The 18,434-nt window shown below is 44.1% G+C and overlaps 1 protein-coding gene across 3 annotated transcripts in view; it reads left to right on the top strand.

The window, feature by feature from the left end:
* Positions 1-14: 14 nt before the first annotated feature.
* The window catches only part of PTPRG (protein tyrosine phosphatase, receptor type G), a 642,217-nt gene continuing 623,797 nt past the window's right edge, over positions 15-18,434 (top strand). The window contains exon 1 of one of the 3 annotated variants that reach the window (XM_025050798.1): positions 15-835. In XM_025050798.1, coding sequence (XP_024906566.1) covers positions 751-835 — 85 coding nt within the window. In that variant the 5' untranslated portion in view covers positions 15-750. The remainder of the gene's footprint in view (positions 836-18,434) is intronic. The other 2 variants (XM_025050799.1, XM_015593756.2) reach the window with 2 other exon arrangements.

The following is an 18,434-nucleotide window of genomic DNA, read 5'->3' as shown; positions in this document are numbered from 1 at the left end:
CGCCGGCTTTAAAGTCTCTGCCAGGATCCATGCTCACATGTTACTTCCTGTATGGAGGCATGGCCAGTTTCCAACCCCCGGCTCTTGGTTCCTCCCCAGCCTGCTCCGGAGCCACAACTTTCGGGAGCATGGACTGAAGGCGCCCTGGCCCCAGCGCCCCTCTGAGATCCTTTGTGTTTTCCTCCGTTTCCTCTGGCCGTTTCTATTTTGGGGGGCTCTTCGCTCCCCCCGCCTCTCCCCTCCCCTTCCCCGCTCGCAAACATGCCTCCTTCCTTCCCGGGGCCCTGGAAGGAGCTGCCTGCCTGAAGCCCGGAGACGCCGCGCCGCGCTCAGCCCCGCCGCTGCCCGCCGAATCTCGGGCTGCGCTGCGCTGCCGACTCAAGTTGGGGATCCTTGGCTGCTCGCCGCCGCCGCCTGCGGTCCCTGCCTGCCCCGGGCCCCGGGCATCGCCGCCCCCGGCCGACTCCTCGCCTTGCTCGCACGGCTTGTTTCTTTTTGAACGGAAAGCAGCCCTTCACTGAGGATCGTCCCCAGCGTGTCTTCGCGTTCCCGGTCACTTTTTGAGGTTTTCCGGGGGACGCTCGGCGGCTTCCCGGATTCCAGGGGCAATTGGACCGCTGAGTGCGGGGGGCCCGTAGAACGGGCGAGCAAGGGAAGAGCCCGGGCTTAGCGGAGGCTCACACGGAGGCAAGAACTTATTCAACAAGTTTACCCCCCTGCCTCCCTCTTTTTCGATGTGCGTTTTCGGACATGCGGAGGTTACTGGAACCGTGTTGGTGGATTTTGTTCCTGAAAATCACCAGTTCCGTGCTCCATTATGTCGTGTGCTTCCCTGGTGAGTGCCAGCTGCCGAGGGGACGCGGCCCTGGCCGGCGCGCGCAGGGGATGCGGAGTTGTAGCCGGGGCACGGAGCTCGGGCACCCGTCCCGGGGACCCTGGAGAAGGTGGAGGTGGGGGCGGACACCCGAGTAGGGGAGAGAGAGCCGCTCCGCTGGCTCTGGTGGTGTTTAGGGAGGCTGCTGGTTGGGGAGAATGGAAGAAAGGTCTGGCCGGGGAAGAGGGCAGGGGCCTCAGGATGTCTGTTTTCGCTCGGCTTTGGGGGGCTTGGGGGAGCCGGAGTCTGGAGAAAGGGGACTCGCTCTGCTGATCGGCCGCAGTTCGAGAGAGCTGGAGCTCTGGGGCGGTTGGGGAGACTGGGACCTAGGGAGGCTGGCCTCTGTGGGCTTGAGGGGCCCAGGGTGCGCCCCTCGCTCTGGCAGGGATTAAGGGAGCTCAGAAGGGAGGAACTTGCTTTGCTGTTCCCTGACCCTTTGGAGAGTCTGGTTTTCGGAGGAGGGAAGCTGGAGGCTGACCGTGGAAGGTTGGGGATGTTGGGAGCAGTCTGCGTTGTGGTCTCGGGGGCCAGAGCGAGCCCGGTTCGAGGCTGGAGCGCGGGGCTGCGCTTCTGTGCCGGCGCGAGGCAACCTTCCTGGGCGCGGAGGGAGGGCAGGAAGCAGGCAGTGTAGGCAGATCTGTGGCTTCCCCTAGCCCGCTGCCCCTTTAGCCCGAAACTGTACTCGGCGGGGCTCCTCGGGTAGGGGCTGCTCAGGTCGGGGCGAGGGGGGCGCGTCGGCGGCTGGGTGGTTCTTCGTGCCAGGGCGGATTTTTTCCTCTCTGCGCCTGCCTACCTTAATCTTTGCCCTTTTGCAGGCTGTTCGCGGCAGGCAGACCCAGACTCGTCCCTTTCTGGCTGGGTTAAGACAGGGACAGTATTGGCTATTGATGATGATAGTAAATCATCGCACGCAGCGGTGTGCGGCTTGGCGACCCTCCACTTCCAGCCCTCCACCTGGCTGATCCCCCTTCCTTTCGAAAAGGGCAGAGGCCAGCCGCTTCCCTCTACTCTCTTGCAGGCCTCCCGGACTGCAGCCCCAAGCTCCCGTGAATTCGTCTGGCCCCCTCCTTCCGCCTGCCCCAGCCAGGGAAGGGGTGGAAAGAAGGGGGCGATTCTCTTTTCATCCCTCACACTCCTAAGCAGAGAACCCTCTGCTTCGCTGCCTTCTCATCCACTAGGTCCTGGATACCTGGAGGTGGGGGTTATCTGAAGCAAGGAAAAAAGGGAACGTGTCGCGATGTTTCTGCTCTTTCAGATCTCAGCCGCCTGTCCCTGGCTGGCACCAGCGGTTTTGGTGCAGCGGATCCCTTAGGTCTGTCGTGCGCCCTAGAGCAGGGCGCGGGGCTCTCTCTGCGTTCGGGGACCCGCTCGGGGACTGGTAGCGAGGGTCCCCTTTGCAGGTACGGGGTTGGCCTCGAGGGGCAGAGAGGCAAAGCACTGTCTTCCCTGCGCCCCCCCACCCCATTTTCCCTCTGCTCATTCTGCTTCTGGAACCTCTTGGAGCTTTTGACACAGCCCAGAAACCCAGCTCGATGCCGAGCGAGGACGTGCATCCACACTAACCCTGAGGCCTGGGGTTTGTGGCGGTGTGGACATTTCCCCTTAAAAGTGCCGGCTCCCGCTTAAAATTATTGGTGTTAGTCATCTGCTTTCTCTAGACTTTCCTCGTTGCCGTCGACTGCCGGCTGAGTGGGCTCAGGTGCACACTGGGGTTGAGCTTTGTACGGGTCATGCTTTACTGGGGGCAGTGGGAGGCAGCAGGAGAGCAGCATTTCGAAACGAGAAATTTCTAATTCTACTCTGGCCTTCTTCTTACGCTCGGGTATGCAATCAGTGGGCCGGCAGTGATATTCTTTTTCCTGGTCTGAAGAAGCTTGAAATCCAAAATGGGAACGCCAGTGATGCCTTGGGGCTGGGACAGTTTTCGTCTTCCACATTTTCTTTTCGTGTCCACGCTGCGAGGTAAATAGCCCATTCCCTGGTCCGGGAGCCGAAGGGTGTCGGAAAGGGAATGGGTAGTGGTGTGAGGCATGGGGAAGAGGGGATGTGGTTTGGAAAAGTGCCGCGGGAGAGGGTGCAGCAGCGCTTGGAACCAGGCAAAGTTAAAATGTCAGAGCCGTGGGAGACGCCAGCTTTCCGTTTTCCAAAGGCGCTGTGACGCCGCTGGACCTCAGGGGGCGCCCCCGAGCCACTCATCGAGCTCCTGCCACCTCTTCTAGTCCGGCTCCTGCCACCTTCACGGGTTGGGCTCGACCACCTTCGTGCCTTGGGGGCAGAGGTGGGAGCTGGGATGAGCGCGCACGCAGCGGGGGTTCCAGGCTCCGGGGTTGCGAATGTGCCTCAGCAGAGCAGGTGGCCTCAGCTCCGCGCTGCTGCCCTTGGCCGGCTCAAAAACCGGTGGGGGCCCGAGTTGGATTTGGGATTTCTCTTGCCTGCCATAACCTCGGAAGCGTTTATCTGCATGACACGAGGGATAAAAATGCTTCTGGTGTTGGATTAAAGACTTTTCTGTGAAGTTTTAACCAAACCCTCTTGTTAATTATTTTGTTGGTTTCCTCTCAGAATCGCACAACTTTTCAGTTGCATTTGAGTTCTCAGCCGCTGTTCAGGATCTAGGGGAGCTGTGATTTGGGAGGGTTTCGGGAGCTGCCGTGACATGGGTCTTGCCCCAGCAGTTCTGAAACAGTAACTTTTAGTCTCTCAACAAAAGTATGGCAGGTGTGGTACCCGCGTTACTGTTAGTATTTCAGTGATATTTCCACTTTCCAGAGCAGAAGTGTTCTCCAGTATGATATAGTGCATACATAATAAGTTCTTTTCCACTATCATTTAAAATTTGTGAAACATTTGTGAAAATATAAAAGTATAATGGACTCCTATGGATCCCCCCACCCAGCTACGATTATTAACTCAATCCTCCCTCTTCCACCCCCCTACCTCATTATTTTAAAGCACGTCTTACCCTTAGTTAATTTAAGTATTTGGTATATATTGTTAATCACTGAGAATGTAAGTGCCTCCAACAGGTTATAAAATATATTACTTGAGAGGGTTAACATTTTATCTATTTTACATTCTTAAGCTATTTAGAAACTTAAAAAAAATTTTTTTTGTTGATTTCTTCTTCCGTCCTCAGAGTGAAACTCTTCTTTTTGATTCTGATATGTTTTGTACCCTAATTAGATTACGTCCAGGAGGCTGACGTTGGAAACACTTCAGATGGATAAGCTCTGGTGTACTTTGGAGGTGTCAGAATCTGAAGATCCATGATTAATGTCCAGCGCATCTCCCTCTAAGCTGTCTCTGTGTATTTGCATGTACATGCTTTAGTCCTGATGGACATCCTTTATGGCCTTAGAAAAATGCAAAAATAATATTTGTAAGTCAGCTTATCTTAGTCTTCGGGATGGGGTCAGAAATCATGCAGTCTCCCTCCTCCCCCTTTCAAGTATCTTGTTTGAAAATGAAGAGTCTTTATCCAGTCTTGAAACCGGTTTCTCTGACACAGTTACGGAATAAAATCTTTGATGTTGCCTTCTAAATAAACTGTTCACATTACAGAATTGATGAAACTAGTACATTAATACAAATTGGCAAAACAGGACTTTTTGGAAATGGGGGAAGTTGCTGATGCTGGAGGCGGAAAGGTTGCAGGAAAGGTTGGCTGAAATCAGAAAAAAACTAACCAATAAGTGAAGCTCTGAGAATGTCTCTTTAATTAGGGACTTGTTTTTACTGAATAAAAGATTATATTGTTTACATGAAGTGTTCAGGGAATGCTGATGATTTTAGGCAACAAAACAAAACAAAAACCCTTTCAAATTCATCCTTCTGTTCTGAAAGACTCCCAAGTTAATGTGGTATAACCATTTATGTCAGTGCACCAATTGCAATGAACATTCTTGCCATTTATGTAAGGTCATTTAAGATGTCTTACGGTTCCCCTCCTACCTCCTTACCCCCTCTTGTTTTTCTGGAAACTTCTTGACTAAAAGGACAGTTTGGACACTTAAATTAGCCTTACCTAGATGAAGAAAGCAAATTAGGTATTGCTAGTGCTTTGTTGCTTTAACTCTTCTCTTTAATGGTGAAAGATTTTATTTTCTAAAACCTGAATTTCCATTCAGCATTTTACTTAGAGCATGTAGGAGAATGTAATGTCATTTCCACGCAGAATGAAGATTTTAATGTGGGTGTGCATTCTGAATTGGAAGCCTGAAAAATTTATGATTAACACTTTCATCCTGGGGCACATCTTTCATGTGATCACATTTAAGAATTCAGAGTTTATGGGAGAAATTCAGGGTATCAAAAGTTAATCTCAGAAGTGCTTGATGTCTGTCTCCCCAAATAAACCTTGAGTATGCTTTGGTTACAGATTGACCACTGTCAGGTGACTGGTCAGTAATCACTGAAACTGCATTTTTGGTTGTATTTGTGTAGAGAATAAAGGGACTGCGAGTCCAATAAAGGAAGCAAGGAAGTGTACCCTGCCCCCACTTTTAGTTCTCTAGGGGAGTTTGATCTGTTCTAAGCTAGTAGCTACTGAGGAGGGCCTTAAGAAAGGGAGAAATGTTCTTCCTGAGAAGAGCCTGCCCCCAACAGGCACTGAGAGCTTCTTGTGGAATTCAGCTGCAGTCACTGAATTTCTTCTGGATTGAAGTTGCCTCAATCCGGAGGCAACCTCAGTAAATATTTGCAAATAATTAAAAGATCTGATATCCTGGTTTCCCTGTCTGAGAAATGGGAGCGACCTGCTTACTTGAAAAGAAGCAAACCCAGGACTATGGCAGTATTCTGTGCACTTAAAGATCAATCAATAAATCAATAAATAATAAACTTTTTTTCGATACTGAATTTCTGTGAATTTGTAACCGCCCCAAAAAATCATTCCAAAAATCACTCCAAAAAGGATATGTTTTAAAAACCCTTGTTTATTTCCCCTTGCTTTGTCTTGCAATTCTTCTTCGTCTCAAATTTCCAAGACCATAGAATTGTTAATGTCTCTAAAAAAATAGATCTGGAAGTAATGTAGGTGAATTTCATTTTCAGAAAAGTCTCTAATGATTGAACTATATAACATAAATTCGTGGTTTGCTCCTATTATGAAAAGATTACGAGGTCTGTAGTGATGGCTGTGCAAGATTGCTTGAAGTAGCTCAAGGGCTCTGTATGCTATTGTCTCCCCCTTTAGGGACACCTATAATTGGAGGGGCCATTTCACCTGGCATCATTCATAGCAAAATGTTTGGTGTTTTGATTGATAGGAAAAAAAAAACAGATATATGTGAACTGGCTTGCCAGGCCTATGCTGGCTCAAAGTTTTTATGACTATGGCACTTGATATGACCATTTTAAAAAAACATGCAAAGTGCTTTTAGGGCTGGGTGGAGGAATGACGGCTGACAAGGTTCCAGATGTGCAGGTTTCTCTTTGAAGCCCCCCTAACTGAATTTTGTGGTACTTGAGGTGGGAAGACAACTTTCACATTAAAGGAGAACTTTGGTATTTTGTCAGCCAGTTTATGAGAGTCACTGTACTGTTTTATAAGCATATAGCAAAGAAAAATCTTTTAAGAGCCTAGAGCTTGTTAATACTTCTTATTTTCTTTGAAAACCAAAAAGCTATGGAAAGTTGTGTAGAATATATCAAAGTACATGTAAGAATATGGTCTCTCGAGCCAGCCTGCCTCTGCCATTACTAGCTGAGGTGCCATAAACAAGTTATTTAACCTCTCTGTGTGTCTCTTTTTTCTTTTTGTGAAATGGCATAGTAAAATGCCTGACTCCTAAAGTCTTTGTGAAGCTTGAAAATTCCTCCTAAAGAACTTAGCACTGTACATGATAAATAGTAAGTGCTCAATAAATTAACCATTGTTATTTTATATGTACTAAAGAAATTTAGATGGGAGTATGTGGGGAAAGGAAAATAAAAAGGACAACTGTATACGAAAGCAAAAGCATTTAAAAAATTAAAGTTGCATGATGGCTTTTGTACCTAGCTTTGCTGTTGAGGACAAGGAGGACTAAAGAATGGCCCAAGGGCATCATCCCATGTAAAAATTAGTAAGATGGTTACATTTTGAGGTTTAAAAAAACAAGAAAGCCTCAGTAATAAGGTCTGAGATAACCTTACATTGCAAAGAAGGTCTCCACTTTCTCACCTTAGGAAGGGAAAGATGTTTTCTGGAGGTTTAACATGCCCCATGTGAATCTCAAAGATCCCCCTGTGGTGTAATCCTTTGTAGAAAGAATAGCTTGGTCCTGCATCCTGGAATGCCCATTTCTCTTCTAGGCCTTTTGTACTGTGTGGTAACCAAGGAGAATGGGTCTCTCTGGGTTTTAATTTTGTGCCACTAATGGGGAGCAAACACTAGTAATTGGGTGTCGCTTTTGTTTTGTACTTGTGCGACCGTTGAACACTAATGTCCCTGTCTCCATATCTTCACGGATCCAAGACCTGCAGAACATATGAGAGAACCACACACTGTGGGTGGCGCCTGCCCTCTAATCAATTTTTTGCAAACTGAAATCAGCATGATGGTTTTCTGGCCAAACAACAAAGTGTGATTTTAAACTACTCAACTTAGCTATTTTTGGGCTGTAGCAAAGTGACACAGTTGGCTGCTGAAATCTAGCAACTAAAAAAGAACAAATGAAAGCATAGTTCATGGAATATGTAACACTTCTATGTAAGAAAATAGGACAACTGGTCTTATTTTTGGGTCCGTGATACTATTTTTCTGACGAGAAGAGTGAAGCAGGTTGTCGGTTGATATTGTAGAGGGTACACTTTTGAGGAATTCATAACAGTTATTACATGAATCCAAGAGATATTTGAGTTGTCACACAATTGCAGCCTCATAAATTCCACAGTGTACTTAAATCAGATAAACTTATCAATTTGGAATGATTTGGATAGGGGACACAGCCATAAGCAATTTATCAAATACAAAGCATAATCCGGATTAGTGAGGAAACGTCATTGTCTAAGGGTCAAGTTAGTCATGAATCTTCAAAAGGATTTATTTACAGAGCAGTGGTTATTTGTAAATGAATTCTAGTCATTAAAAAAATACATCTCTTTTCTGAAGTGTTTGGATTCTGTGAGTGTGGAGGCTCAGAAATGGTTGAGGGCCTTTCCCTGTCAGTGGATAGCAGAGCTGCCTAGGACAACTTGTCCAACATTTTATGGAATGGGGTCGGTTGGTGGTGGGGGTCTGCGGTGGGCTGGGTCCCAGAAACACACACCTGTTATTCAGGAACCACACCAGGATTCCAGGGGCCCAGGTTGAAAATTTTTGATGTATTGTAGCAGCGTTATCTTGGACAAATGGGCCTTGGTTTTTTAATCTCTAAAATGGGAACAGTGGTTTCAGTAGCCTATGTTCACTGAGCACTTGCTTTGATTTAGGTGTTGTGCCTGAGCTTTTTCTATGTCTTTAACCCTCCTTAGAAGTGGAAACCATGAATATCGTCATTTTAGGATAAGGAAACTAAAGCCGAGGTTGTCTCTTGTCCAAGGTCATCCCTGTAGTAAGTGGGGATGGCTCTACTGTGTCTCTCTCATCATCTCTTAAGGATTATTTTTAATTTCAAACTGGTTACTGTTTGTTTGAAAGCTGTTTTTTCTGCTTGCGCAGGAAGGCCAGTTAAGAGACAGACCCAGCCTAGTGTATTTCACCCTACTGCTTTTCCCGTGTGAGTATCATAAATACTGGGTGAAATAAAGGTGTCTTCCTTTGCTACAAGTAAATAAGGAAGTAGTGCAATTAGTTTAGGTTTTTATTTGGTTACATCGAAGAGATGACCTTTCAGCAAATTATGTTAGCTTCTGAATAAGCTGATAATAACTGTGGATAGAGTGAGTTTGTTGGTGGTGAGTTTTTTGACTCCTTTTCAGAATGATCTATAATGATTTAGTTTATAATCTGAGAACTTTTGTTTGCAGCGTTGAATATTGTTATGCTATAATAATGTGATATTATTATTATTATTATTATTATTATTATCATCATCATCATTATATCATTTAAGTGTGGGCTGCAGGCTCTGAATCACGACTTTGAAAAGATCTGAGGGAGTTGTACTTGTCAAGAGTGGTTTGGGTTCTGGATTTTGTCTTTGGAGTTTAGAACTAGCCGTGGAGCCAGCCAAGCCAACTGTGGGTCTGGGCAAGACCTTCAGTCCTTTTGGGGTTGCTTTTCTTACCCTTAACTAAATGGCTTCTAAAATTCTTCTGGGATTTTAGGGATTGTTGATTCCAGGCTGGGAAGTTTGGAAGGGTTGTGACCTTTCTCAACATACAAGTCAAATGCCCAATGCACATTACATTGTGATTTGTGAGGTGTACTTCTTGTTAACTTTCCTCTGAGAGTTTGCTTCCTAAAGCTCTAAGAACCCTTTGATTATCTTGCTAACCTTGCTACAGAATATCCCCAGGGAGCCGCAAACAAGGTGGTGAGTGGATCTTGGTTAATAGAATGCCTATAAGCTATTTTCTTTTTTTAACATTGAACTTATTTCTCCTGGAGTGCAGGTAAAAAATGGAGGCTTGCTCATGCCAATGAAGTTATGTGTGGCCTTTAAAAGTATTTAATGTGACTTACGATTGGAATAGTGGTGGCAGTATTCTTTGTCTAAAAAGAGAACGCAAGGCTAGTTTGGATCTTTTGTCTTACTCTAGACAAGAGGAATGGAGAAATAGTCATTTGAGTTTTCTGAAGTTCTGCAGGGGGCATCTGACCAGCATATCCTCTGCTTAGCCATACAGTGTTGAAAAAATTGATTTAAAAATTAGGGCATTTCACATTCATGCTATCAGCAAATATATCTTGCGTACCCATAGTGTGCCAGACACTGTCCTAGGCCTGGGTACGGGCACTGATGACCAAACTCCTGCCCTCGTGGGTGCTTCCATAGAAGTCTGGGTTACTCCTGAAAAATTGGATGGTGTCGCAAGCTAGGGCCTGTGTTCTTGCTTGGCAACAACAGTAAGCTGGAATTAAATAGTGGCTGCCCCTTGAGACGGGGCCCGGCCCGCAGCGGTTATTTACAATTCTTATCCAGTCCCTTGAGGTGTTTGCCACCCACACATAGGTGATTTCTAGATGTCTACCCAAGGGACCGATTTTTTGTTCTTGCTTGTTTGGGGTTTTGTATTACCTGGATTGGTTGTGTATAAATGTGTGTGTGTGCGCGCACTAGTGTGAGCATGTGCTAGTGTGAGCACATGCATCATTGGCTGATGAAATGACCATTCTTATCAGTCTGAAACTAAGCTATTCTGGTTGTGTCCTTTTTTGGCTTTGCAAATGGCTTGCGGCTTGGGTAGCTCACAGTAATGTCAGTAATGTGGTGGCTTCTATTGCTGTTGGCTTGTTAAATTTCAGAAAAGTTGTGTTTTGAAAAATCTCTCATTTGACTTAAGAAATAGCTCCCTTGGTCACTTTCTGTTTATCAGAGTACCCAAAAGAGCACTCTGATGTGGGGAGGAGCACCTTGACGGATATACTAGGATCCGAGTAAGTTAATGTTAGAGATGTCATATTAGCGGATCCCTTGCCAAAGATTATAAGTTTTTCACCTAACATTCCTGACTCAGTAATTTTTGCAATGAAATCTGTGCATGGATTTCTAACACATGATGGAAATATCACGTAACTTAATTTTTCCAAAAACAACATATGAAAACCTGAACTATGAATTGATAGAGTAGGCAGTTGTTGGCATGGACAGATCGAAGATTTGAGGGGGTAATTCTTTCACTCTAATTCCAGCATATGTTCTTTAAATGGTCACTATAATATGCAGTATGTTCACATGAATTTCTCACAGGAGTCAGAGCCCAGTTAGACTGTACGTATTTTGAGGACAGGACCTCATTTCTCCTTCTATCTACTGTATCTTCTGTATCTAGGTGGGAGTGGTCATATCTGAGGACTGATGGACTAGCAGATAGTGTTCTCTGAAACAATTACAGGACATTTTAGAAGACATTGATATTGTATGTGGCTTCTAGAAATCTCAACATTTATATATTTCATTCCCTAAAGAGATGTGATGTCCAAGGTTAACATCTTCCTGAAGAGAATTCAGAGTGTATATATTGTCATGGTGTTTGAAGTCCATCTTTAAAAAGGGAGAAACTAAATTTGTACCTTCTGTTGCTGGCCATCATGGTATCTGTTGCTGAAAAAAAAAATTCTAATTAGAGGTCAAATGTCTTATGGGACAGTAGGATTATGTTTTCCTGGTTATAACCCCTTCTTTTCTTTTTTTTCGTGGAATAATTTAGGCTAAATTCTGTGACTTGGGTATTTGTTGCATCGGAAGTGGCCTTGGCTTTGGGATTAATCCCGGAGAAATAAGGCATTCTCACTTTTGCTTTGGTTGTTCTAGAAATAGTGACAAGGTGTGTAGAGGGCACACCTTGAGCTGATTATAGAGTGTGAGATGAATATTGATCTATTGCCTAGTAATGGCTTTGGGCAGGTTGGTCCAGGAGAAGGGCTTACCTGAACTGACACGCTTTTATTTGCTTAACACATATTGGTTGACCACCTTATCTAATGCCCACAATTAGACAGATGTTGGCTGGTACATCATGGAGCTAAATTTTCTAGAACGCATTGCTAGCTGATGCCTGTGTTATTTATTTCTCTTACATCCAGTTGTTTTCTCTTCTAAACTAGTCATTTTCTCTGCTTAACATGTCTGCAAAGGCCATGAATGGAGAGTGCAGAAATCACTTCACAGTTTTAGGCATCAGCCCTTATTTTCTCAATAGGTCAATTTGGGTAGAAGCTGCTGAAATTACTTTATGTGATTGATGGTAGGTAACTCTGGCATTAGATTTTTTTCTGACATTTTTTTAGGATGTGATTTTTAAAAGAAAAAAACTTTTCTGTTGTTATTGAAGCATCTTAATTGATACAAGGCAGTTTTTGAGGTTTCTACCGTTACTCGTCACGCCAAGTGGAAGGAAAGTTGATTTCTGGAGAATCTGGGCAAAATGTAAGCACTCTCACCAGATAAATAAAGGAGTTTGTGGAAATAACTCCTTTTATGCCTTGGGACCTTTATTTAATAGGGTTTTGAGAAAATGAGACTTGAGACAGACAGAGTCTGATGAAAGAGCCTCTGGCAAATGAATTGCACAGATTTGTTGATCAAGTTAAGTAACTGATTCAAGTTAGTGAATCCTAGCTTTGACCTTTACTAACTTGGGCCAGTTACTTTATTGGTTTTCTCATCTGTAAAATGGGAATTTTGAACCTCCTAGAGCCCTTGGGAAGATTAAATGAGATCGTGTGTGCAAAGCATCGGAATAGCATTAGGTACATAGGATGTTACAAATGATACCTGCTTTTAATAGCTGTTGCTTAAGATTTAGGAAACAAATGCTTGCATAAATATGCTCTCAGTTAATGCCATGCAACCCTTTGAAGAGGTGAGAGAGCTGGGACTCAGGGAGAGCAGAGATCCCACAGTGAATGAAATGGAAAAATCGAAATTTGAACTTGGCTTTCTGGATGCTGTAGTGCTTCTCAGCTAGCAGAGCAAATGGTGGATGAATTTAAAGTGTACATGGCTACTCAGGAACATTTTCTATTGACAGAGATTTACTAAAGATGGCTGTTATGTTTTAATTTGCTGTATAAGCTCCCAGCTTGAAGGAACAGGTTTAGAGCTACTTTTGATTTTCTCATTACTGAAATTGTGGTGTGAGTACAGTGTATATGCCTTGCTTTATACTTCTGTGTTAACAGGGGACCCTGGGTGCATATGGGTGGAGACATTCAGTGAAAATATGTGGCACATATTTGTCTTCTTGCCCCTGTATTACTCTACGGTTTTTCTAAACAGGGATTGGAGTTTGGCATTTGAGATAAAGGTTCTCACACCAGTAGCCATGGCAGACATTGCTAATCGGTCACAGAGCTCTTCCCTGTGAATGTCTGCGCCTCTTAGACTGCTTCTCAAGAGTTGGCCTGGGAGAGGACTTTATTGCCACCTCTGTGCTATACTGAGACACGTTAGCCATCCTTCCAAAATAAAAGAAGAAGCTATCCGTGCACAAAAGTTCCTGATCCAAGAAATTGATTTGCGCTCATGTTTGACTCATATTCATTTATTCGGGGGGAAAAGTCCAATCTCTTGATGGTGGTTACATCATATTCTAATTTGTGAGCTCTACTAATAGAGATTTAGGGATCTAAAATTAGTGGTTTATTTTTCCTTTCTTCAAAGCCCAGAGGTTTTGCATCAGATTATAGTTGCTGTAGGACTGTTCGTATTCCAAAGTGACATCTTTCTGAATTCTTAGCTATTTAAGTAAGGGTTAAGTATGGCCTTAGTGACAGCAGTTTTTAAAACTGTGACTGAGTAAATGGATCCTTTCTCCCTGTTGTTTATACCTGGTAAAATATCTTGTGTTTACTCCGAATTAATTCGTCGTTACCTTCACAGTAGCTCGTTTCTCAAAATTTGAGTGTTCTCTGACCACTGTTATTTTTGTTAAGGGAATTGGAGAGTAGGGGTAAAAGGTGACAGGAATTCCTTTGTGAGGCTGACATGAGATAAATTCGTGGTATATAGTTAATACACCAAGCACTTGGATGACATCAAGTAGTCCCGTATTTATTTCCTGGATATGAATTTTTTCCCCTGAGGGTCCTTTCGAGCCTTAGCTTATTTATACCATGAAGTGTCTATAGAGCCGTGCTGTCCAGTAGGGTAGCCACATGTGGCTCATGAGCACTAGAAATGTGGCCTGTCTGAATTGAGATGTGCTGTAAGTGTCAAATACACACTGGATTTCAAAGACAAATGAAAAAAAGTATGTAAAATATCTCATTAAATTTTTATATTGGTTGTCTATTGAAATGATAATATTTTAGATATATTGGGTTAAGTGGGACGTATTATTAAAATTAATATTTCCTGTTTATTTTTACCATTTCATGTGACTGCCATAAAATTTAAAGTTACGCATGCGGCTTGCATTCCTGGCTTGCATTGTATTTTTATTGCCCTTCCGACCCCATCTTGCCTTCCAGAATGATCACCTCTTCTCCCTTCCCTACCCTTTCACAATATAGTGCCAAGAGAGACTCTGGTTGTTGACGCAGAGGGTTGCCTTCTGGAAGGCACTGTCACTAGGAAGTGCTAGGTATCAGAACGGAGAGTTGGGGTCATTTAGCTTTGCAGGCTTGTTTGCCCATCTGTGAAATGGGGTATCAGAGCGGAGAGTTGGGGTCATTTAGCTTTGCAGGCTTGTTTGCCCGTCTGTGAAATGGGGTAACATTCCCTGCCCTGTTGAGGTGGTTTATGGAGTAAAGGAAGTAAGCTGTATAAGGCATTTGGCATAGGCCTGGCAAAAAGTCAGCACCTGAAAATAATAGCCATTATTGTTATTTTATTGGCTCTTGAGTGGGCATGTAGCAGAGTTACTGGCTTTGAATTCTCCTTCTTTGGGTTCTGGTAGGTGAACTATGTGGGACCTGTGGAGGGTTGCAAACAGATCAGCATACTTTTAAAATGCCAGCCTCTGCTGCCTAGGAAATCCAGGACAGCATTCCAGTTGAGCTTATGCTCAGCAATTTGAAAGGTAGAAGGGACTTCGGAGATCTTTAGAGGTTGAAAATGGTCTGCAGAAGCTCCTTGCCAAGAGTACTGATCTACTGCAGTGCTCGTCCCGTCCTGCCCGGTGGAGGAGGCTATAGAATCCTGCCTCCCACAGCATCCCGGGCCCTTGCACTTGTTCTCCTGGGTACTTTGCTTTGTTGAGGCCCAAGGTCCTATTCCTAGTTAATAGCCACGCTCGTACCAGCTTAAAGTGCTGGACTCCAGGTTATCACCAGTGGCCCAGGCTTTAACACAGCTATGGAGTTGGTGAGGTGGATCGAGTGGTAGCATCTGTGTAACATAGAGACCTTCAAACATCCCTTTTAGGATTTTTGGTTCCTTTTTCCAACAGAATGTTAAGATGGGTGGCTCTTGGAGGTGAAGTAAATATTCTGTACTGGCGAACCTGCTTAATTCGGAAATGGAAAATAGGGAGTGTGAGAGACAGACCAAACACACTTTTATCAGAAAGCTCAGATCTTCCCAGAAGGACTTCTGGCACTAGTCTTATGGGTCAGTTTGCATCTGCGAGTTAAGAATTTGGTCAAGGGTGGCTGATGATGGGGAAGGAAGCAGCGGGAAGGCTGGGAAAACCTATCCCTTTTAATTGTTTTTCAGGCACTGGATGGCAAGGTTTCCTTCTCAGGGAATGTTTGGTAAGCTGGACACATGCTCATTGTTCAGTGCAGGTGATGAGAATCTGGGTTTCAGTTGTAATTTCTTTTATGAGAGATAAACAAGGATGTTGAAGTCTTCAAGTCAGGGTGTTGAAGGAGCCTTTGTGGGTCCTCGGGGCTCACCCCAAGCCTGCCTTGGAAGGCAGGGGGGAGTGATGAGAGCAGCAGTGCAGGCCCACATGAGAAGGAAGGAAAGAAAAGAAGTTCTCCGAGGGCTTTCTCATACTTTTCATCAGAGCCAGATTGTCGAGTGACAAAGGAAAATAGCCCACCAGACCTGTCTACGCAGAGCTTTGGCGTTCCCCTTGCCAGGTTGTCAAGGCAAACCTCTTTTTAGGGGTGGTCTGATCATCTGATCACCTGTCACTACTGACAGCTGCCTCCCTCCTTGTCCTTTCACTGGATCTGGGAGTTTTATTCCTGTGTAGTGTTTTCTGCTGTAAACCCTGATTTCTAGGAAGAATACTTCTCTTCCCAGCCAGTCTTGTAGAGGTGAGGCCAGGTATCTGGAAATTTTGCTGTTACTCCCTTTACAGGTGTTTTTACAATCTGGCTCAGCTAACACAAACCACCATTTATTGAGCATTACTCTGAGCATGGTGGGCCTTGTGCTAGGGGCTGGACATACCTTATCTGAAATTCATCCCGTATTTCCCAGGTGTGCAAATAGAAATTTTGCTTAGTTAGGAAACTTGCCCAGTTGGGATAGCCTCGAAAGTGGTAGAATTCGGATTCTAACTCCAAAGTCAGTGATCTTTTCCTTAATGACGTGATGCTTCTGTTCTTACGTAGAAGACCAGCTCTGCACATCTTGTGAATTGCACTTAGCGGATTGAACTGTGGGTGCTTTAAGACCGATAGCTGAATTCTGAAAAGGGAAAGGCCAAGTAAGTGAGGCCTGAAGGCTAACTTGGACAGATGTCTTAATTTTTTTCCCACTTGGCCACTATAGGGATACACAGAATAGAGTCAGTTCTTTATATGTATTCAGACATAGGGTTGAAGAAATGCTAGAATGCATTTTAAATCCAAAAAACAAAATGTTAATAAAAGCCTTACTGGGTAAATGTGTTTTATTCCTACGGCCAAGAATAAAGTTAAAGGGCTTAAAGATATTACAGTAGTCCCCCTTTATCCACGGTTTCACTTTCTGCCTTTTCAGTTATCTGTGGTCGACTACAGTCCGAAAACAGTAAATAGGAAATTTGAGAAAGAAACAATTCATAAGTTTTAAATTGCATTCTGCTCTGAGTGGCATGATGAAATCTCAAACCACCTTGGGTGAATTGTCCCTTTGTTCAGCGTCTCCATGCTCTATACGTTCCTCATCCTTTAGTCCCTTAGTATCTGTCTTGGTTATCAGATTGGTTGTCAGATATTTTGAGAGACAAGAGACCACATTCACATAACTTTTATTATAGTACTTCGTTATAATTGTTCGATTTTGCTATTAGTTATTGTTAATCTCTTACCGTTCCTAATTTGTAAATTAAACTTTATCATAGAATAGTATGTATAGAGTTCAGTACCATCTTCTATTTCAAGCATCCACTGGGGGTCTTGCAACATAATTTTCTGTGGGTTAGGGGGGGACTTCTGTATTTTCTTTTGGATGCAGAAACCTTTCAGGAGCTCTTCATAAGTTACCTTGGTAATAGGATATAATCATACCTTTTGTCTGCAAAGGGCATGTTTTGTTTTCAAGGTTCTGTGATTTCTACTGGTTTCTAGAGGTTTCTAAGTAGATAAAGAAAAGTAATGTCTTTGATGTAGGGAAAATGTTTGTGTTACCTTCATTGGTGTCTTAGTCCCAGAGCATAGCAGACACATGTTCTTGCCCTCTGACTTTTCCAAGGCGTTGGGGCTTGGTCCACTCATGTGTTTTTGTCAATGATGTATTGGGTACCATCTATAGCCCAGGAAGAAACCAGGTAGTTGGGGATGAATTTCCAACTTTTCTTTCTTGGTGGTGGATACTTCTAAAGGCTGAATAGGTGGACACTCTTTGAATAATCACCCCACCTCACTGAGCTCTCAGTGAGTTCTGCCCTAGAGGAGCTGTTGTAAATCTAGAGTCATCAATTCCCTCAGAGAGAGTAGCCAGAGTTTTTCTTCTTTCTTGCCACACCTTTTAATTAGTTCCAGACGCCAGCTAATCAGACAGCAAGTGCAAAAACTCAAGGTTGAGAAGGAAGGTCAAATTGGTTGTCTTTCTCCATACCACCAAAGCCCTGGCTTTAAAGAAAAGTGATGGGTTCCAGTCAAATATTAGCAATTAGCCCTTTGCTTGGTGTATGGGGGCTCTAAAATGTGTGTGAATTTGGGAAATATGATAAAAGCCTCTAAAACAGTTTGGCTTGCCGTGAAAGTCTGGAGGTAAAATAAAATGCTAAAATACGGATTCGGTTCCTAAGTGTTCAGGAGCAATAGGATATTAAGAATGATACCTTCCTTAGGAACTGAATGAAAAATCTAACTGATATTTTATATGTGCACATGGAATAGGGGAAACTAGTAAGCAGAGGCAGTAATGAGCCTGTTGAGATGGTTCACCAGTGTGTGAAAAGGCTTATTTCAAGACGAAGTCTTGTGTATCTGGGACTTGGACCCATGTCTGCCTTGTATCTTAGCTGCTTTCTCATGGCATAAAGCCTTTAGTGACTGTCAGCTTGCAGATGGACACTGCAGAGATTTGAGAGGAGTGGGAGCCAATGTTGGATGCATCGACTGGCTTTCGAATGCCTGGCAGAGACATTTGGGCTTGATTTTGTTGTCTGTGGAGACTAGACTGTAAGATAGGACAGGGAAAGGCTGACTGTCGTGGTGGTCGTGCAAACTGAGACTATAGTGTCTTTTTGCTTAGTCGTGGACTAGCTTTGTGACCTTAGTCCCCAGTTTTCTTCATCTGTAAGATGGGATAATGGTTGCTATCTCACAGAGTTGATGTAAAAATCAAGTGTGAATATAAGTAAAGCGGTGGTCCCTAGCAAGCACACAGCTTTTGGTGCTATTATTGTTTTATCACTCTTGTTTTGCATGCCCAGCATCCCTTTACCACGTTTTGCTAAGAGCATCTTTTCTACTCTTTGGGTAGTGATCCCTCATTCATGGTCTTGATGGAGCCTTCTGCTAATCAAGAGGCTCTGTCCACCCCTATTTGAGATATAAAACCCAGGCTAGGCTAGTCACACCTTTTCTCCCTGGAATTGGAGGTTTGAGTTGAGTGACATAAGGAATGACATCTCTCTCAATTCC

This window comes from Pteropus alecto, unplaced genomic scaffold, assembly GCF_000325575.1.
Source record: "Pteropus alecto unplaced genomic scaffold, ASM32557v1 scaffold75, whole genome shotgun sequence".
Lineage (NCBI taxonomy): Eukaryota > Metazoa > Chordata > Mammalia > Chiroptera > Pteropodidae > Pteropus > Pteropus alecto.
Note: the sequence above shows the minus strand (reverse complement) of the source record. Positions and strands in the feature narration are given on the sequence as shown.